Consider the following 22,293-nt stretch of genomic DNA (forward strand, 5'->3'; position numbering starts at 1 on the left):
AAACCCAACATGCATGTCTCACTTTTCACTGAAAAAATCTGAGATGGATTGAAATATCTGCGCAAATAGTTTTTGTCTGTTAGGCGCAACTTTGAATGAAAAAGATCAATTTTCATGTCATGTTTGTCCTCCTCACAACTTGTTGCTTGTTGCTTAGAGGCTTTCTTTAGAGCAAAGACACTCTGAGAGTAACTTTCATCTTTTCAAGGATCTAGACTTAGTTCTTAGAAAATGTCCTGATCCTTTAAGAATTTTCTAAGAATTTTGTCACTGATACTTTAAGTACTTAGAAGGCTTCACAGATACAGCCCCAGGTATTTATCGTCACTCTTCCTTAAGGTGATTTTGTCTTGTACATTCAGAGGTATATTGTTCAGAAGGAGGTTTTGAGGTCACATAAGATCCCTCAAACTTGTATTTTTTGTAGGCCTACTGTTGAGACTAATTAGCATCTGTATTACCATATGAGAATACGATGGAGTAACAAGATTTAAAGAATTTGCATGTAGAGTGTTTAACATTAACCCCATAGGAGCAACAGTTCAGTGCTTGTTTGGTTACACTTAAACCTGTTTTAAACGCGTGCTAAACTCATGCCTGTGGGGAACAGAAAAAACCTCGCAACTTAATTCTAATTGCAAACGTTTCTTCCTTTGGCTCATTGCTGCACAACAATCTAGTTCTCAAAGCGTGTTTGTTTGGCCTCAAAAAAAAAAAAAAATCTTAATCTTACTCTATCTCAGTGTCATATGAATATTCCTGGCAGTGGTACATAGACATTGTTAGATTTGACAAGAACTAAAAACTCTTTTTTTATGCTCATGTTTGTGCTGCTGTTTTCTTTCTTGTCTTTCTCTCACCAGTTTAAAGTTTCTGCAGCAGCTGCAGACAGAAACGATCCTTCACTGACCTCTTTTGGCTGCTCAAAGGAATAACACAAACATATGTTGGCATTCACAGTGAAGCACCAAATCAAGATGATAGCTCCCTCTAGTGGTGACGTCAAGAGTGGTAAGAGTTGCACTGTGCACTAAACAAATCACACAACAGAATTATGAATGAATAAATGATTGAACAAAGGTCTTCTGGATTCAAGAGCTGAGGCTTCAGTGGTACATGACTGTCCAAATCAGTGAACAATATATAGTGGTCACCAAGGGATTCTTTCTAATTGATTTTATAGATCTCTGATGAACTTCTTCTTGTTATTTTTGGAAGAATTGTTCTGGCCTTAACATCATATTTAATGATATTGAATTACGTCCTACATTAAAAATGCTTGCTCACCATATGTCAGATTTATATTACCTCTATTCACAGAAGAGCAAAGTCCCAAATTATGCAACACTTGAAATGCAGTAGACAACTATTTCATGCAGTTAAATGAAATTCCTGAAACACTTAAAAATAGTTAATCATGGGTTGCTGGTAGCGTAGATGTTAGTGCATGTGCCCCATGTACCGGGGACATAGTGGTCCCCTTTCCCATATGTCATTTCCCACTCTCTGTCCCCCCTAACCCCCCTATTTCTAACTCGATCCAATCCCCAAAATAACCTGTACTTATTTTCAAACACATTTTTTTAATTTACTTTCACAGTAAATGTACTTTTTTATTCATCATGTGTTTTTGTGTTGTTTACATGTGCTGTGCAATGTTTTTGTGCCCACATTTATTTTTTTTGACCTGACCGAATCCCAAATAGAAACTCAGCAAGCATATAGGAATTCTTTATTTTGAAGTCATGTCTTCTAGAGATACAAAATACACATTTAAAAACATATAATACAAGCACAATGCATTAAGGTGTCATATCCTCTGAACTGACTGTACAAAGAGGCCCATGCTTTAAATGTCATAAATCTAAGTATTAACATCTTTTATACAATAAGTGCCACGTGGCTGGAACGTTGGAGTCTGTTTGCTGGTCGACAAACATGTGACCAGATGAAGGAAAGTCAGCGAAGACTATTAAGTGTTTCTGGATTTAACTATGTGTTGACATCATCTCAATCCATGTGCGTGTCATCTGATTTATCTTCTCGCGTGTGTTCTTTATCTGCCTTTACACCAACAGCCTCTGTGTGGTCCCTATCACAGTGATTGTCCTTCACACTGACATCTCTTTCATCGGCGTCTGCATGAGTTTGTGTGTCTCTCGTTGGTGTGCTTTGTTCTTCCTGTAATCCAGAGTCTGTGTTCTCGGTGCGTCTGGTGACGCCGCCTGCATGTTTGACAGTTAAGTGACTGTGCACGCTCTTTGCAGCATCGAAGGATTTCCCGTCTGTTTGATCGTGGTAAGTTTGCAAAGTGTCTGTGGAGCTGCTGGAGTCTGATATCTGCTCCTTAGCAGTGTCAAAAGACTCAGTAAAAATACTGTCACTGTATGAATGACTTGCTATGGTTTCCATCTCAGAGGCGTCAACGAACGGGCCGTCCATATCAGGAGGATCTCCCTCAGCATCTTCTTTATTTTCAGCGAGTCCTAAATTAGTGTCCTCACATCTATCATATGTGTTACCGTTGAATAGACAAGGTTTTGTAAATGAGTTTTCTTCATGTTTGTCATCTTCTGAAGTTAAAGCGAAATCGCTTCTTCCCTCAGCCAAACTCTCCGCACATTCCACATCAGAGTCTGTTTCCTTTCTTTGGCCCGGGTCTGTGTCTGCATCGTCCACGTTTTCCCTTCCCACAGCAGCGCCTTCCCCTCCAGCCAAAACTCTCTTCAGACTCTGGGCTCTGTCTCTGTAAACTTGGCACAGCTGAGCGTCGGGCATGTGGTTGCCGTGGATCTCGGCCAGCTTCATGTACACCACGTAAAGAGCTTCAGGGTTGGCCTGGTCCTCCATAGCTGCTGCAAGAGCCAACTGGAAGTAGCCCACTGCATCAAAAGCATCCTGGAGAGCGCACAGAGCAGAGTTTAGAGCACGCTCCATCTGAACTAAGCATATTATCTCTCGACTTAAAAGGTCTAATTTTTGTTGACCGATTGGACTGAAGAGGCCAAAGTAAAAATGAAACATCACCAGATGGTTGACATGAGTAACAGCATATGCGTATTTCTTGTTGCCGCTGTACCTTCAGTTTGTGCAGCGTAATATTGCCCAGTCTGCAGTAGACCTTGGTGTAGAAACGAGCCTCCATCGGGTGCTGCAGGACGAGCGGACAGAGGGACAGGGACTTGAGGTAGTAGTTTTCAGCCATCTCATACTGCTGCAGGTTGTAGTAGACAGTAGCCAGCCGGTGGTAGGCTGTCCTCTCATTCACAGGTACACCTTCGGGAATAAAACAGTTTTTCATGCTGCAACTTCCCATCGGACGACAAAAAATACAACTTTCAAAGGCACTGGTTCATCCAAAGGGCACGCTCATACTGCACCTGTTGTGTTGGCGGTCTGAACTGCCAGTGTTGCGTACTGCAGCGCCTCCTCCTGCTCTCCCTGGTTCATTAACAGCTCCGTCAGTTTACTCAACAAACGGAACTCTGAATCGACGTCCTTGATGCTCCGTGCAAATGGCAAACTGCCATCCTGATAAGAAAACAAACAAAAAAATCCGCCTTGAAATGGTAGAATTGCAGATACAATATCACAGTTGATATTTCCATCCCAAAAAGTAAAAAACCTGGAGAAAACAGATGAGTTTGGCGCTTTGTTGTGAAGCTTTGAACAGTATGTGTTTGAGGTTTCTGACACGCATTCAGATGAGGCAGAGGGTCTGCCTTCTGAAAGTAAGCACTTCAATCTGTCACTGTTTAACAAGTTACAAAATGCATTACTATCCAAATCCTGGTTACCTGTTCATTTAAGCAGGAGATGCTCTTTTTTGTTTTCAGAACTATGAATACAATGCTTAACCGTGACTCTGTATTCTTATTGTGTATATGCTTTTTCATAGGACTGAATTCCCCTCCACCAATTCTTGACACCTGCCACCGAAATAAATTCATCAACAGTCTAAACTAAAACCAGCGAAATGAAAAACTTCAACAGCTGCATCCATTGTGTTACCTGGCCCGAGAAGGCCGCAACCTCTGGATGTACAAAGCCATGAAGTTGTCACCTGTCTTTTTCCAGTTGCAACATAAAGAAACGACATCAGGTATGTGGTGTCGTCTCACCCTGTAGAAAGGAAGTGAAGCCATCCTGTTCCTGTGGCCTTTAAAGTAGACGTCTCCTGCCTCCTCGTAGATGCTCATGGCAAAGTTAGGATCTTTCATCCTGAGAGCTGTCTTCACTGCTGCCTGTCAATCACATGTTGCCAATCAATATTGATTGAACAATGGCGTCTTAGTAAGGATTTGATAATGCGATCAACTTTATTGCGAAGAAACAAGGGAACAAATGACTCTTTTGCCATTTGCTTAAATCATGTAAAAGAATAATTGGCTTACAGTAAATTGTTCAAGTCCGTCATAAAACCACTCTAACCCTTATTATATCAACCTTCTTCTCACCTGCAGATACATATCAGCCAGCTCGTCCTCCAGGATCAGATAATAGATGCGTCCCACCTGCAGCCAGGTCTCTGATTCCTCCTCTCTCCTGCCCAAGTCAATAGAAATCCTCAGGCTCTGTTTAGTGTAGTCCAGAGATTTACGGGATGATCTGTGAACCACAATACAGAAGTGAGAAGGAAAAAAAAGAGCTTTTATAGAAAGTTGGACAGGGAATAAGAATGGGTGGGACATAGATGCAGAAACTGACTTCTCCGTGTTGAGAGAGAGGTAGAGGCTGCTGAGGATTTCCAGATACTCTCCCTCCAGCCTCTTGTCCTTCAGCTCTCTGGACACAGACACACAGTGCTCGTAGTAGACGATACTCTGGCCATAAAGCATTATGTCATTATACAGCCGACTCAGCACTTTGGCCACCACCATCTGACCTGAGAGAAAATACAATAACTCTGTGAAACATGTATGCTTTTCAAACAGTAGGGGCAAATATTTGATGTGCATTGGCATGGCTAACAGTGTTTGGTATGTCTAACAGTGTTTGGTATGGCTAACAGTGTTTGGTATGTCTAACAGTGTTTGGTATGTCTAACAGTGTTTGGTAATTGTACCTTACCAAAGGCTTACTGGCACCGATGTAAGAATAAAAAAACCCACAGTATATATGTCCACTTTGACTGTACAGCTGTTTAAAAGCCAATTACTTCCGTATTCTACTTCTATGGTTATTATTTGACGTACTTGGCAATAAATTAAATTCTCAAATTTCAGGTTGTTTACAAACATAATTGTCTTAACATATTGTTTCCACCAGGGACAATTACAAGAAAGTGTTTAGGGTCTATAGCTGAGCACATTTTCTCTAATCACTGCATACCTCTCAGATTTGTGAAACTTAAACACCCTGCTAGCAGACTAAAGAAAGTTCTGGTCATTTGGAAAAAGTTAAATTAGAAGAAATTAAACACTTCAGCGGTGAGAAAATCTGCTGTTTCATCTTTTAGCCCTCATGCTATGGAGTTATAAATTGTAAAGAGACTATTTAATTTTTAAAAATTTCAAAGAATACGTCACAGTTTTGTTCATGAAAAGATTGATGACGTCGTGGACAAGCTATCGGTTAGCTTAGCATTGCCTGAAGACTGAAATCAAAAAGGGGAACAGTTAGCCGAGTCCTTGATAACAACTTGTGGTTTTAACTCTTAAAAATAAACAGGAAAAACGTGTTGATAAATGAGTAACACGAAGCTTCAGTTTCCAGTCTTTGTGCTATAAGCTCGCTAACTGTAGTTTGCATGTGGTCGTATAAGAGTTCATGTGTACTCACTGTGTAAATTTCTGGAATGTAGTGCAATTAGTAGCCCCATTTCATAACAAGCCCTGATGTCCTGACTCCTCCCTCTATCTTTGTAGCTCCGCCCCAGCCAAAGGTAAGTTTGAACATGCTCTTCATCTGTGGGGCTTTCACCGAGATCCATGAATAGATGAAGAGATCTGATGAAAAAATTCATCAAGATGAATAATTTATAATTTAAAAAAAACACATCTACATTTCATAAATTACCCTTGGATGGAAATTTTCAGTGAGACGACAGATATCTGACCTGACCAGGAAGCGTTCTGCTACCAAAGATGCCCCGACATCCAGAGCCAAGCATCCAAGGTTGGCTAATGCTAATGCCTGGTTCCTCTGGTTCCCACTCTCTCTGGAGATTACCAAAGCAGAGTGGAGATGCCTGCCGGCCTCTCGGATGCAACCCTGCCGCCTCAGGCACAAAGCCAAGAGGTTATGGATCACGCCTCGCTGTGTTGGGCTGTCTGTCCCCTGGAGATGCACAGATTTTAGATAACATACGCAGGGATGTTAAACCAAGCTCAACTTTAATAGAAGCTGATTTGTTATCACGGTAAATAGCATTATTTTCTCTACCTGTAGTGATGCGAGCAGTGGTTGGAGAACACTCTGGGCCCTCTCCGACTGGCCAGTCAACACTAGCAGCCATCCAAGCAGCACAGACGCCTCAAACCCCTCCTCCTCGATTACATGGCCTCCAGTTTCAACAGCTTGCTGAGCACAGTATACAGCTTTATCCAGAGCATCATATTGCTGATAGACTGAAGCCAAGCCCAGACACAGGTCCCTCTGCATCTTCATGTCCTCTCCTTGTTCGGCTATAGCCAGAGCCTGCTGTAGGTAAACCACAATCTGAGCAGGGAGCAGGGAGGTTCCTTCCTTCCAGCAGGGGTTCAGACGTACAGAGTTTTTGATGAACAACTCGATCCTCTGGAAATGATCGTGGAGGGAGTGGTCATGTCTTGAGTCCAGGCTTAGGGAGGCCAGCACCAAGTAAGGCATGTATTTACGATGATAGAGCCAGCTTAAGAGCCAGTTGAGATCAAGGGGAAATATAGGAGGCCCCTCAGCCCCGGAGAGAGTCACTGAGAGGAACTGGAGCCTCTCCACAAAGGGAAGAGTGTCGTCAGTCTTTTTAAGAAGCAGCAACAGGCTGGAGATGAGGTAGCAGACGCGAGCCTCCAGGTGTTTGTCTCCCATCACCACCGATCTCCTCAGGAGCAGATTGAGTAGCTCCGCCTCGTCCATGGAAGTGAAGGTGTGGCAGGGCAGGCAGAGGAGCAGAGCACTTGCTTTCTCCAGAGTGTGAGGCAGTTTGTCAGTCATTTTTTGCTTCAGGTAGACTGCAGTGAGGTTTGTGAAGAGAGCGACCAGGAGAGGAGTGTCAGAGAAACTGTCCACCTGAACACTAAGGGACTCCTCATAGTACACACGTGCCTGAGGACAAATAAAACACACTTAGAATCACCTTTAGAACAACATACCTTACATTTCAAACTCCTCACATAATAATTGCAGATAATTAACAAATCACAAAATGTATGTGTATGCAACTAGACACGCAAATGAACATTGAAGATGTTAATACAAGGTAAAAACCTTTACTGAAACAAAAACCACATCCCCCAAGGACAATTTGCTAACCTCGAGGTAAACAGGCTGAATTAGAGAGCAATAGTGTGTTTAAATGTTGTAAAATGGAATTAAAATTCATTGACATTCAATTTTATAATGAGCAGATGAAATCACATGTTAATATATAAAAGATTAGATTAATCTAAGTGGGCTTATTTGAACAAAGCACAAATTCCTTTAAAACTAAAGCTAGCATTACATAAAAAAAAAAACAAGCATGTAGTTTCAGGCACAATGACCTGCATCTTAAAGAGCAGGGAAAAAAGGAGCTGACTCTTCAATGAAACATCATCCTTTGTCAAGAATGGAACGGTGACTGGTTGGGATTTGGCGTGAGTCGTCACCCGCACGTGGAGATACGATAACAATGGCAGTGTCAACAACACGAGCAGAACGTGCTGCTGCGTGCGTCTTGCCAGAAGACCCCCCCCGCTGTGTGAAGCCACGTTTGAGGGTTGAAGATACAAACATTACTTTAAATTTGTTGAACGTAAGAGAAATAACTTGACTGTAAAGTGCACACTTTGCCCGTGTTGGAAACATCTTGACAAATTTTAGAACATATTAGGGTCTTCTTTCAAAGGATCCTGCAGACAAATGCATGCACACTTTAATTTTTCCCAAGTTGGGGGGAAACAGTCATTAACATCTGTTGTCACTCAATAACTAAACCTTAAAAGGTGTTTAAAAAATTATGCTCAATCCACATCCTCAGTAGTTTTAGTTCAGATTTTTAGTTTTTCTTTACCTAGAGAAGGACATTTGCATGCTCACAACCTTCATATGAATGCTAGAAATAAACAACAAACCTGTGACAACTTTAATTTCCTGGCACAGAGTCTTCCCAGGAGGAAGCATGCCCGTCGATGTGCCCAGTGCATGCCCATTCTCTTAGCGCACTCTCTGACGCTCTCGAGGTGTCCTGAGAGCTCGTCCTCACTCTTCCCGCTGAAGGTCACCCACAGGAAGGCGTAGTGCAGGTCGTACAGGGGCAGGAAGTCCTCCTGAGGAAAGGAGAAACAAAAGATTTGGCAAGTCTGACACAACTGTTCTTTTTCTTGCTTCAACTTTGAAACCTTAGATGACGTGAGATCGTGTAGTTGTGTTACCATGTTGTGAAACAGTAAAGTAATCAGTAAAGTGCTGTTGCAGAACTTTTAAGCCAAAACTCATTTTTTGACAAACTCAAAACATCAAAACCATAAAAATGATTTTGAATTGTTTTAACCAAAAAAATCTTTGCTTCTGTTCTTGGTGAAAACTCAATCAATGATTAAACTGGGTCTCTTCTGACCTGAAAGTGTTCCTGGTTGAGCAGGGTCAATGTGGGGTCACTGAGCTCAGAGTCGTCCCCCTCCCAGCTGTTATCTTCTAAAAAGAGAGGTGGGTCTTCCTGGAACTCGTCCAGTTCCCTGAATGTGTCGTCCAGATTGAAGGACAGGTGCTCTCCCTCCTGTGGCAGAGGATTGTGGGAATGATAGACGGACAGGCGAGGATGGGAGTGAGAGACGGAGGTGCGGGGGGAGGAGTGGTACGGGGGCGTCCCTCCACTTGCTTCTGACATGACACTTAGACGAGTGCTTGTAGAGACTTTGTGATCTGAGAAGGAGTCAGATACAGTAAGTTGTCGATCAGAACAAAGCATAAACATCTGATTTCTCAATAAACGATATAACATTACCGTGTTTTGGCCGATTTCTGATGTACATGAAGTCAGTCTCATCCAGTCTGTCTGGAAACACACAAGGTAAAACAATTACCGTCTCAATTTTCCAGCTAAAGATGGGAAGATATTTTTTCCAAGAACAACAAAGTTTAACTATTTAGGAAAAGGCTCGGCACATGAAACCAAACATGACCTACATTTCAGTTATGACTCCTAACTGACAACGATATCTCTATATGAGCGCCGTGGTCCATTACCTAGCCTGTACACAGAGCGGATGTCAGATGAGAAAAGTCTCTCCAGCAGGCTGCTGTCACTTGGCTCCGAGCTGCAGGGGTTGACCTGAGCCAGGCCGCTCCTCTCCTCCTCAGTCAGAAAGACCAATTGTCTGTCTCTGTGTGGGCAAAACAAAGGAAGCATTATCTCGTCAGCCGTCTCTACAGTCTCCTCACCACATCCACCCCGTCCAGACTGCAAAAACCACTAAATCGGATTTCATAGAAGATTATCACAAAACTATAAACAACAGGTGACTCGTGGATATGCTCAAAATAAAGAGCATTACCTTTAACACACATACTGTAATTAGACCTGTCTATTCAAGCACTGCACAACATAAAAAGCAGAAATTCTTACAAGGGTTTTATATCCAGAGGTTTGACGTGGGCCTTGTGAACAAAACCAGTGTGACCCGTGGAAGCGTGTATCCCTATAAAGACGCCCAGGCCTCGGACTAGCAGACCCTGGATCTCCACAATGTCACCTTGACTTAGCTGAAGCTCGTCTGGGCCCACTGGACTGTAGTCAACCACGGCTACACAGGAACCCGTCACTATATTGAAACAATTAAAATGACTATCAACACACAAGATAATATAACTGCAAAGCGTATTTGATGTAGTATAAAAATAAAAATGTTAGATAGATAGATTAAATTAAAAATTAGATATACAGATATACAGTGCACTTAAATTAAACATAGACTCATACTTAGATAAAGTAATTTACATAAGCTGTGCAGGAAAAGAAAATATACTTGCTATTTAAAAGAGACCTCTAAAGTAGCATAAACCTCTGCACATGAACATTGACCCACTGTACACTGCTCAGTGTTTTGGTAAGCAGCTTGATTCAAATCTGCAAAAGCGTTAAATGACTGTTACATGAACTTACTTATAGATTCCTCAAACTCCTCCTTTTCTGTTGGGTTGCAACCAACATTGGCAGGGTACTTCCTCAGGAACCACCTGACAAAACAGGAATTCAAACGTATAAAAACATGGGAACCGTATGTAAAATACATCATTTATGGCACTAGTTTGTCTCTTTAAACATCAGTAAACAAAAGCTGTTCTTTTCATTGCATATAAAGTTATCTAGAGAACAGTTTGAGGAACACACAGGCACTCACTGATAGAATGGGTAAGGCAGAGGTTGCATGGCGTTGACTGGCACCAGTCCGTGGTTTCCTGTTGAGAGCAAAGTGCCCTCCCACATGTTGTCCTGCCCCGTGTCCCTCACCATCAGCAAGTCATTCTTCAGGAACGACAGCTGCTCTTCGTCGTCCTCATCCCGGTCACTCCTTGTGAAAAGAGCCTTCGCAAAGAAGGATCCTGCAGAGAAATCAGCTTATTAGTTGAAAAATTCGAGCATTCTGCAGCAACTCCACAGCCAAACATGTGCAGGCAAACGAAGTAAGAAATGTTTGTATCCAGACATGCAGAGTGACTCAGTCAGCGGTTTCATTTTGGTAAAAATCAACACACTTAAGTTTAAGATCAGCAAATTGCTATGGCTGGTGCGCCCTCATTCAGTCTCTGGAAAATGATGGATGTTTTATTTCCCCCTTCTATTACGTTAATGTAATTCTCATCACTATTTGCCAGCGCTGCAGCACCATTATGTAATTCCATGTAGCTTTTTGCCTTGGGGAAATGTTCAGGAGAAAGTAGAGTATACTTTGCCTGAGGAAATCAATATGCATTCCTGGAGGGAAGTGCAACATTCATTTTGCATTAGTAGAGTATTTTATGAAGTATAACATTTTTGACCAACGTGCACAAATTCGGTTACATCCAAGTCCTACTTAATTCACTTTTAGGATGAGTAAATTGACATTTATGGCCCTAAATAGACATGGGATTATAATTATGATTTGTAATTATAAGGCCATTCAACTGACTGGCTGTGTACAGCGAGGCACATGAGCTCTTCTTATGGAAATAAAGAGTCCTCTGCTCTGATTTGTACAGTCATTTGGCAGCTTATGCTTCCGACTGTCGCAGTGTAAATTGGGGTCAGCGAAAGTGGATTAAAAGTAATAGGAACAAATGGAGGCTGCTATTTGCTGCTTTATAATTAAAGAGACAAAGTCCCATAAATTCATGCTTTAAACATTCTAACTATCAATAGATAGATAGATAGATAGATAGATAGATAGATAGATAGATAGATACTTTATTGATCCCGAGGGAAATTCAAGGCATCCAGTAGCAGTATACAGACAGGCAGGACACAAGACATTAGTTACGATACACAGCCGCTGTCCCCCCCCCCCCACACCCCCCCCCACACCCCCACCCCCCCCACCCCCTGTATACAATAATCCCCCAAACAAGATTTAGCAGCCCCTATGTGACTAAGAGTAAACATAATTATATGTTAAACCTGTGCAGTTAGCATTAGCAATTAGACTTAAAACTTATATAGCATAATGTACATAACCTGTGAGGAGAGAAAAACATGTGTTGGTTAAAAGAGACCTGTAAACAGTTAAAGAGCCTTAGAAACAAACAGATATATTTTGTATTCGAAGGATATGAAAAGGAAGTAAAATAACTGCAGTCATATGCCTCAATGAGCTCTGACTGACCCTCCTGGAGTAAAAGGCCGAGGTAGAGCGTGGCCAGATGTTCCTCGTCCACTGTGACATTTATCTCTAGGTCAGTGAGCAGCTCCGGGTCCAGCCAGACGGACTGATCACACAAGAAGTTCTCCAAGCAGCGAGCCACGTAACCTGTGATGGAGAACACGTGCCACGTTTACTCAACACCATAGTAACACAGTTCATGCATTAATAGAAAGATGAAAACAAGAGCCATTCATGTTGTCACACGACACGGCACGGCCTGATCCGACCTCCGCCTCGGTGGCAAGGAAGTGTGGAGAACAGCAACATGAAGACTACGAAGGAGAATCCCATAATGCTCTTTTGTAAAGCATCTTGAGATAACACTTGTTATGACCTGGGAGTGTACAAATAATGATTGATTAATTGAAAGTTAGGGAGGATATTGTCTTTGTTTGTTGGCCTGAATAACCCCTAACTTTAGTGGGGCCCAAAGCAAAGATCCAATAATGTTATCTGAGGCCAAGTGACTTGAATTGACAAACTTCATTTTTCACAGTAATATTGCAAAGTCTAGCAGTGCATTAAAAGTGAGTGCTGTCAGATAGAACACCCGCAAAGATGTCTCCTACTGTCATTGTCAGATTCACACATTTTGAGCTGCTGCTAAGGTTTAAAGATTGTCAGCCCCTTGTTGGCCCCCCTGCTGGCTAGGGGCCCCAAGCAGTTGCTTGCCCAGCCAGTTGACAAGCAGCACCTCTGCTTAAGTTGCAATTTAGCAGAGAACAGAGAAAACAGTGCTTACACTCACTCTCTTGTGGAACCAACGATTAGTTTTCTGCCTTTATTTGAGCGCCATCTGATTCCAAGTATACAATTCTATAATTTATTGAACAGCTTTTAACCAAAGTGACAAACATCAGAGAGTAAGTGCAACAAAGGCAAGGATCTGGAGAGGAGGAGAGAACGTCAGAAAGTGCAAACGGACAACTTTCCGTCTGATCAGACACACAGGTGCTGAGAGGTAGAGCACTTCTTTTTTCAAAAACATCCTAAATATCATCATCATCATCATCATCATCGTCAATATTTGGAAGGTTGCAAGTGTTCATAAAAGAGCTGAATGTTTTGCTTTTTCTTAAAAGTGCAAAAGGACGGCAGTTGAAATGGATGCGAGTAGTGAAAAGTATTGATTCAGGAGACAATGACTGAAACCAGATAGATGCCATAAGTGAATTGATTTTTTTAGACAAAGCATACACATGCTTCTTTTTGAAATAACAGAGAACACAGACATAAATATGGATGTATTCCAAAGTTAGAACAACATGATTCAGTGTCTTACCGAGTGCTAGGTAAGTTGAAAACTTCCAGATCTCCTCAACAGTCTTGAATGTGAGTACGAAGCTGTCTTTCTCAGCATAGACAGACACCAGACGTGCAGACAAGTCCTGCAGAAACAAAGTTTCACCAACAAAACATCATCCATGGCCTTAAAGTGCACTGTGTATCTACCATTTAACAAAATATATTCAATTATCTGGACCCGTAATGCACCTCAAGTTTCCTTTACAAAGGTCTGAGTAGTGCATCAATGCCTCTGCAACGTCGGGACTGTCAGCTCTGACTGTCACTCACTTTGAAGAGTTGGATCACATCCTGGCTGTTACTCTCCACCACTCGCAGTCTGGTACGTAGTGCCTCCTGTAGCGCACGGTCAGGATCCACACTGGAGCGCCTCCGTCCAGTAAACAACAGCACAATTTCTAGACAAAAGACAAGAGGAATGCTGTGATAAATCACTCCAAGATTCAATTGTTGTGGAAGTATTTGGATTTATCTAATCCGATGCAAATGAGCGAAGAAGCAAGATTTGAAAGTAGCTTAGAGAGGACTTGGCATCCATTGTCTGCCAAAATTAGCTGGTGGATAAATGGACAAATGATTTATTGATAATGCATCTGCAAATTCATCACACACATAAATTGTATTTGTCTGTCTGTAGTCAGTGATTAAATTAATTACTCAAACTGAAAAGAAATGGCCTGATCTTATGCAAGAATTGATATTTTCTGCGACTGCTCATATTTCAGTGAGACGCTCTGTGAGCACAACCTAAGTCCCCAGACAAAAACCAAAGCCATTACGGACTCTTATTGGACTCTCAGTGTGGCCTTTTAAATCCATCCGAGAGGAAGAAGCTGGGGAAGTGTGATAGATGAAGCTAAACTGCTGACTGAGTAAAACATTAGGAGACAGGGAATTGTGCCTCATCAGTATGCATGAATATAATATGCACAAGAAATGCTTCTCTGTGTAAAAGCCAACTAGTTCAGACTGGCTAATGTACAAACATAACTTTCAGTAGAAATGCACGTGTCAGGTAATGGACTAAAGTGAATGATCATCGAAGGTACCTGAGGAGAATTTCTCTCCCAGCGACACTTTGCTTCCTCTGAGGAAGGCCTCTTTCTTCTTCCAGTAGCTTTCAGGCTCCACCCCTCCATCACCCGACTCCACCAGAGGACCACCCTCCTCTTCACCTGCACCTGAAAGACCAAGTCAGGACAAAGTGTTGGATTAAGACGAGATCTTCATGGTTGATCTTATTTTGCACCAAAAGAGATTACAAACGACTTTTCTTTTTTGTTCCAAAGGAAGAAAACCAGACTCAGCGTTTCTAAAACAAATGATTGTATTTTGGGTTTCTGTGTGATAAAGACATTTGTGCATTCAAATAAAGAAATTAATCAAATGGGTCAAAAGGGTTAAAAGGTTGGTCCAAATCAAGCTGCTTTCACAATGTGCATCTCTGAAAAAAAGGTGAGATCTAACTGTATATATGAGCAACTGACACAAGCAGTTAATCACTATCTTGATGATTAAGGAGAAAACCAAAGATGTTTGTGGCTTTAAATGTATGGCTCTACACGTCAGCAACCTCCATATGTACTTAAGCTCTGCAGCGTCAATGCTTTTAAAAATAAGCTTCAGACGCACTTTGTCAAACTGCCTTTTGACCTCCTATGTGATGTCATTTTGTATAAAATGTAGTTTTTTGTTGTTTGTAGTTGCTGTTTCAATTACTGTTATCATCATCAATTAAAGTTATGTGTATAATGTATAACTGCGCTGCGCGTGTTTAAATTGTCAGTGAAAGTTCAAACCAAAATAAGTTTACTTTCTCAATCTTTTTTTCTTTTTTCTTTTTTTACAACAAATCATTTCCATTTTCTTTTCTCAATCTGTAAATACCTACAGTACTTGGTGGAAATCATTGTCTAAATATGTTCTGTAAATGATCGATATAATAGCACATACACAATTGTTTTGTGTATGTTAACCTTTTAATATCGGCCACGGATTCATAAAACAGCAGTAAAGTAGTGACGAGCTTCCCCTGGTTTGTTCCATTGTGCAGGGAGGATGTCCCATACACTTCCTCCGTGTGTGACCACACAGACAGCAGCACAGCCCTCTTAACAACGTGATGTTCCAAACTCACAGAGCACTCTATGATGATAATACATTATAGATTGATAAAGACAAAGTAGTCTACCTTGAGTCATGATGTCATTTCCTGAGAAGTATTCACCCCCAAGAGTGTATGGAGGTTCCCTCCAAAGAGCATCCAACTCAGCAGGAGAGATGTCTGTAAAAAGAGCAACACATCATGGACTTGAAAATAATATCTCCTAGTCCCCTTTAATTAGACTTTTAATCAAAGCTCATCACCAACATTTTCAACTCTTTAATCTAATTTTCAAATACCATTTCAGAACTTATATTGCACATTAATATGTATATTTAATAGTTTGTCATTATGAACAACAAACACATTTGCTTTCTCATTAAGTGTTAAACAAGAAGATTGATACACCTTGAATATGCTATTAATGAAAAGAAAACAATGGAGCTATCCACTGGTTAGCTTAGCAAAAGACCAGGGACATGGGTAAAAGCTAGCCTGGCTCTGCCTGCAATTAAAAAAGAAGGAGTCAGGCAGCTTTTCCAACCCTTCAAATTAACCTTAGTGATTAAAGAATTAAAACTAAATCAGAAAATGTGGATCAAGTGGCAGAATATTATCTTAGCTGAGAGGTGATACAAGGGAACAAGCACGAACTCAATGAAGTCTACTTCTAGCTGGGAAATAGTCTGCTTAATAATTCAACTTCTTGGATTTTTGTTCACACAACATGAACACAAATTGTACCGTGCTAAGCTTGTTTGAGTTGATGCCACGCTAGCCCTAGTTTTTAGCTCATTTAAGAAAGCTGTAGTTTTTAGGTTATTTAAGATAGCCGTAGTTTTTAGTGGTATCAGTCATCTCATCTCTGCAAAAAGGCACAATACAAAACGTTAGAAAAATAACAAAAAGAAACTCTCCCCAGGGTAGGGGAGAGTTAATCTCACAGGGGGGGAGATGGTCAAACAGTGATAATTAAAATGGTTAAGTTGAAGCCATTTGTTAGTGAGGGAGTTATGAAATGGGTTCAAGGGAAAATTAGAGACGTTGAACAGACAGACACACACACACACACACACACACACACACACACACACACACACACACACACACACAGACACACACACAGCTGCACTGACATCAGAACAGCCATCAGGCTCACACAGCTGCCCTGCCCCTGACTCCTCCACCTCCATGTCAGCTCGGACACATGTTTTCAGACAGTCAGACACCACTTATAATCAACAAGGAAGATACTGGGGACCAAATGGTAACACAAAAGTTACAAGTTTAATTAAAACACATCTTGTCTTCAATGCTATGTCAGTGCAACGACATAGAAAAACAGTATTATCTTGTTGCAAAGCATTTTACAACACACAACAGGGCACACAACTTAGTAACACAACATGACATTAGGCCAAAGGGAACAAAAGCCTTTTCTTCATCCTACAACACTGAGCACAGTTAGCGCTAACAGGACTGCTTGAGTCAACACAAGCACAGTCATGCTGATACAAAACAGAAACACTCCATGCCCCTTTTACCTTCATGGCTAAGTGTGTTACCCATATTGTTTCTACACCTACGCTCCAGTCTATCTGAATGTATCGGTCCGTCTCATGACGGTGCAGAAGTAGTAGTAGCACAGAGAGTGGGCTGGGACAGACCTGTGAAGGAGGAGAGGCAGACTTTGATGAAGGGTCCACAGCAGCACGAGTTGAGCAGCGGTCTGCAGCAACAAGACGCCATCTGGCTCAGGAGCCGGCAACTCCCAGAGATCAATGCCATCCCATCAGTCCCCCCCAAACCTCTTTAACAACAACTCACTCTCTTCCTCTCTGCTGGACAAGCCCTGTTTCCCTTCCTATTTCTGTAGTTTCTTTCCTGCCTCTCTCACTCTCTTTAGACCACTAACTCTTTTACAGGATGTGTCTCACGTGTCCCTGAAGGCTTTATCTCTTCTTCTTCTCTATCTGTCTGGGACTGCTGCTCTTTTTAATCCTTCTGTCTATTGCTGTCTCCATCTCCCCCCCTCCCATCAGCCTCTCTATCTCAGTCTCTCTCTCTCTCTCTCTCTCTCTCTCTCTCTCTCTCTCTCTCTCTTCAGTAGCTGCCCAGTCAGTTAGTGAATGCACAAAGCACTCTCTGCGATTGGTATGAGTGTGTGTGTGGGGGGGTGTAGGCCTCCGTGAGAATATAGTATGTGTGTGTGAAAATATGCACAGAATGTGTGCCACACAGACAATGAATTAGTCTCTTTTGTGTGTGTTGCTGGTAGGACGGCTTGCTGAGCCACTGTAAGGCAATGCCACACAGGGACAGGCTGCAAGGTCACAGCGAGGGAGGAAGAGAGTGGTCCAGTGGCATAGATCAAGGATCATTTCACACACAACACAAGTATGCTCTCTGCCACCAGATGAGTAAAGGACAGATGATACAACATGAACAGACACTGATAACATCATCCTGCAACACCAGATCACTGTTAAGATGCCAATGATGATCAGATAATGGATATTGTGGAGGTCAATAAAGGTTTTGATCGTTCAAGGCTTCATGATGATATCAGGAAGGGTGAACATATACATTGTCATGGAGAGGTCAGGAACATTGACTTCTGTTGAACCACAGCATGTGACTGATAGATAGGTGATAATGAAGATCCAATGAGTGCCACTGAATGCAGTATAAAACCATTGTGGCCGGTGTTATTGGCTTGAAATGAATGGCCCATTACGATGTGTTGTAGACAAGCCGGTCTCGTCAATGTGCGTACAGATAAATTACACTAAATTGCGATTTTGTGTGCAAATGATTGGCCTTGAAACACATACCGAGTGGTTAAGGTTAGGAAAAGGGATTGGGAGAGGTTAGAATAGTTGTCTATGGGTAACCCCTTGACTCCTCCTGATAAGAGTTAGGGATTGGCGTATTATATGCACGCAAAATTGCAATTTGCCGTATGCATTGCACAAGATTTCAATGTTGTGTTATTTGTACGCAAGCTGTGAGACTGGGTTCGTTGTAGATGGTAAAATAATGACATATGAAAGCTGTGTTTGCTGTGTTGCTCTCAATTTGGTTTACATACAATGCTCAGTCGTACTTAGAGGCTAAAGAGTTTCAATCTGAGGCAAAGTAAATATCTGCCCAAAAATAAAGGACGATAGCATCAAAAGAACTGCAGGCCTTACACTGACATGTTAGGGAACTCTATGTACTCAGTGAAGATAAAGATGTGCCGAAGGATCCCAAGAAGACATTGAAATACCTTTGTTCAAATTCCTTTGCGTCACATGCCACTAATGTGACATTGTTTTCTGAAATAATAATGTGAAAAGCTTGTGCAACTATAGCTACAGGCTTAATGTTGCTTTTGTATTTATGCAATTTTATCAAATACTTCAATATCAATCAATATCAATTATTATACCTTTAATGGTTTTTCGTAAAACCATGACTTAATTTTATTTGTGTACAGATCACTGATGATCAAATAAAATAATGTAAAAAGTATGTTCATGTTCTGTTAAGTGACACATCTCACATATACTGTACAGCTGATAGAAACTAGTATATATGTTGTTTTTCTTCTTTTGGTCTTTTATTGGTGTACTGTAGAGATTTAGTTGTGCACCCTTTTCAAAGATATTTGTTAAAAAAAAGAAAAACAACAGTCAAGAGTCAAGTTAGCAGCCTAAATGGGGGGGGCAGATGTCTTACAGGGAGACAGATTGTAAGATTATATTTCCCATGATACAATCTGTTTGCATATTTTACTACACCTGCATGCAATTTCTAAATCTTGTTGGGTTATTTTTGGGCCCTGCAATGCGTTTATTGCAGAGTTAGGACAAGGAATAGAGAAAGAAATCAGGGACAGAGGTAGTGGGGAATGACATGAGGCTGCAGACCACATGGAGCATGCACCTTAACCACTCTGCCACCGGTGCCCCAAAAAATTCAAAATCTTTCTAACGGCACATCCCACATTCTGACGCAGCCATCTTAAAACTGGAGGTAATGCAAGAGATGTTTTCAATTTGGGAAGATTTGACTTTCTATGCTCACTTAATATTGGACAAAACACAAACCTCTGAATACTTAAAACAAAAGTGATGTGTCTTCCATGACCAGTAATTGCATGAGGGTGAACCAACGAATTCGATGTGGTCATTTCAAGAACCAATCAAGAAAAACAGACGCATATACTGTAATTGTCCTCATTCTTGATACCCTGATTGTTCCACTTCTTGGAGACGAAGGATCCGATATCGTGTCTTCATCTTGTTTATGTGTCGACTGAATGGTCACGATTGAGTCTGTGCATGTGTATCTTATGAAGCAGAAAGCTATAAACAAGCCACAGGCGTGTCAGGGCATATCCTGATACTCTTTAGACTCTGCCGCTTGTTTTCTCATCGTGCAACAGATTCTGGCTAATCTAATAAACAGGCTGCTCAAGGCTGATATTTGCTGTCACATGCTAGGCCTTTGTTTGCTTGGTGAGCTGCACAAGGGGCAGCAGTTATCTCCATTGGCATCCTCTTAAAAATCTGCAGAGATGGGCTATAAAATCTGATTCCTGGTGATGCTGTTTAGAGTAAGTGTCTATACGCTCTTTGCAGAACACCTGTTGATCTATTTGTTTCCTATCAGCTGGACCATCCAGCCTATTCCTCATATAAAAGACCCCACAGTGCACATAGCATGTATATAGTCTCATGTAAATAAAACATGTGATTATAAGAAAAGGCTCAGCCACAAACACGTTTGGTGTTGCCTTTAATGACAGGAGTCGACGAGTCCAATGACCACATACCATAAATGACTCTTTACTCCCCACACAGTCGGAAACCACAGCAAAAGCCTGAACTGCAATTGTGACACTCAGCAGCCCATGACAATAGCATTCAGCCATAATGAGAAACATATGTTGTCAGCAGTGTCTGGCTATGCTCAAATTCATGACAATCAGGGCTTGTTTGGGGTGTTTGTAACTGTGTTTATGTGTGTGTTTTGTGTGTACAATCCTAGTATGTGGATTTGGAAAATGTGGAGAAGGACTTAGCAGTGTGAGAGTAACATGAGACAGAGGTTTTGGGCTCTAAGTTTAGCATACCCCCCTGTTAGCTCACTCTCATGCCTGCGTCTGGGAGACAGATCCCTGCAGGGGGATTCCAACACTGGTGCATAGCGGCATTTGTACAACCATGGAACAAACACTGTGCAAGCATAATTAAAAATGTGTTTTGAGATTAATGATGTAGATTAATGTTTAATCTCAAAGTCTGGGGTGAAAAAAAAATGAAATAAACTAAACGGATATGTGCACTTCTCTGCTCTTTGGGGGACTTTAGACGTATTCACCTACATTATAAGACCACTAGTGAACAAAATAAGGAACTGAAAACACTTCATGACAGTAAAGCTCCACTCCATGCTATACCCCGTAGGCTGACAGCAACTTTATATGTTTGTGACTGTCAAAAGTGCAGCAGTGTTTGACCTGATAAACAGAAGACTTTAGAACAGTTAGACATCTTCAAACAGTAAAACAAGTCTTACCTCTGTCTTGCTTCCAGCTCTCACTTCTCAATCCATTCCTCATGTGCGTGGAAGAAAGTGTGTCAATGAGTCTCTCAGTGTTCGTGTTTTCACTGTTTAGCCAGTGAGTTGAATCTCATGACAGCTGCTGAAAATGCTGTCATTCTCCCCTGTCAGCCCAAAAGCACAGGAGAGGAAAAACAGAAAAAATGTGTAAGTCAGTGAGTGTGCGCGACTTTGAGCGCTACAGAGGCTTTCCCAGACAGCATGTCACTGACTGAGGAAGTTTTTGCTGCTGTTAACTCCTCCCAATATTTCTTTGGGACAAGGGTACAACCTCCCCCTTTTCTCTCTCTATGGCTCACTCACCCATTTCCCCACACACACTCTCTCAACATTTGAGCTCATAAGAGGGTTAAACTAGTATAAAGGGTTCAAGTAAAAACTTCTGACACTTCAATCTATCCTTGAAAGGCTTTAATCCTGGATATAATGTGACACCTCAGCACACTATAAATCCTCTTTAGTTCCTCATTCTAAAACACCAGTCACACCAGTTTGGTTTGACTGCACCCGCGCTCCGATGACAGGCAGATTACATGATCAGCTGGTTGGAACAATTGCTGTGTCCCTACCTAAAAATTACTCATCTTCTTTTTAAAAGTTAAGAGTCTTCATAGTTGCGCCTATAAATTAAGATTGCCGGAATTCCTCAAAGTGTACTTTAGGTGTGAAGTATTTATCGGCATGTACTATGTGACTATGCAAAAACAGGGCACAAAATAGTGACCTGTTTATTACTGTCACATTGTCACTTTCTGCCTCATGTCTGGTTCTATCTCTTTAAGGGGAGTTTACACTGCATCCAGTCATGTGTTGCTTTGGTTGCTTTGGTTTCATTTTTATTTGTGCCTGCCTAGTTAAATATAAACTCGGCGACTGATTGTGTATCCCCAGCCCCCAGTGCACCATGCCAAAGTCACCCTGAACACAGAATATCAGCCCTGTGCAGCACATGTGACCATGCAATTTGCTATGCAAGACTGCAGTGTGTGTGTGTGTGTGTGCGTGCGTGTGTGCGTGTGTGTGTGTGTGTGTGTTCAGACAAAAGAGGGTTACTGAGGAATGCAGCACACGACTGATCCTTGCAAAGATAGTGGACACGTGGCATTACTATGATTGACAAACAAGGAACACTTTACCCCGATTAGGAAAACACTGAGTGAATGATTCCGCTGTACAATGGGACAACAAATCAGGACTGAGAAAAAACCCAAATCACTCAATCATGTCTTCGTCATGTGTTCAGCAGTTTGT

The 22,293-nt window shown here is 41.6% G+C and overlaps 1 protein-coding gene across 3 annotated transcripts; it reads right to left on the reverse strand.

The window, feature by feature from the left end:
- Positions 1-1,715: 1,715 nt before the first annotated feature.
- sh3tc2 (SH3 domain and tetratricopeptide repeats 2) lies at positions 1,716-21,234 on the reverse strand. Of its 3 annotated transcripts, XM_079352223.1 has the most exons (23): positions 20,998-21,234; positions 16,974-17,096; positions 15,517-15,609; positions 14,375-14,506; positions 13,596-13,723; positions 13,303-13,408; positions 11,982-12,125; positions 10,521-10,722; positions 10,283-10,356; positions 9,746-9,941; positions 9,367-9,503; positions 9,125-9,175; positions 8,738-9,042; positions 8,253-8,447; positions 6,385-7,245; positions 6,059-6,279; positions 5,782-5,948; positions 4,708-4,885; positions 4,458-4,608; positions 4,122-4,244; positions 3,381-3,531; positions 3,080-3,276; positions 1,716-2,898 (listed from the first exon to the last, which is right to left on the reverse strand). In XM_079352223.1, the coding sequence occupies exons 2-23, from the start codon at positions 16,996-16,998 to the stop codon at positions 2,011-2,013; spliced, it is 4,725 nt and encodes a 1,574-aa protein (XP_079208349.1). In that variant the 5' UTR covers positions 16,999-17,096; positions 20,998-21,234; the 3' UTR covers positions 1,716-2,010. The 3 variants fall into 3 exon arrangements, with proteins under 3 accessions (XP_079208349.1, XP_079208348.1, XP_079208347.1); XM_079352222.1 differs by lacking the exon at positions 16,974-17,096; XM_079352221.1 differs by lacking the exons at positions 16,974-17,096; positions 20,998-21,234 and adding an exon at positions 17,097-17,538.
- Between the last annotated feature and the right edge of the window lie 1,059 nt (positions 21,235-22,293).

This window comes from Symphodus melops (genome assembly GCF_947650265.1).
Source record: "Symphodus melops genome assembly, chromosome: 9".
Lineage (NCBI taxonomy): Eukaryota > Metazoa > Chordata > Actinopteri > Labriformes > Labridae > Symphodus > Symphodus melops.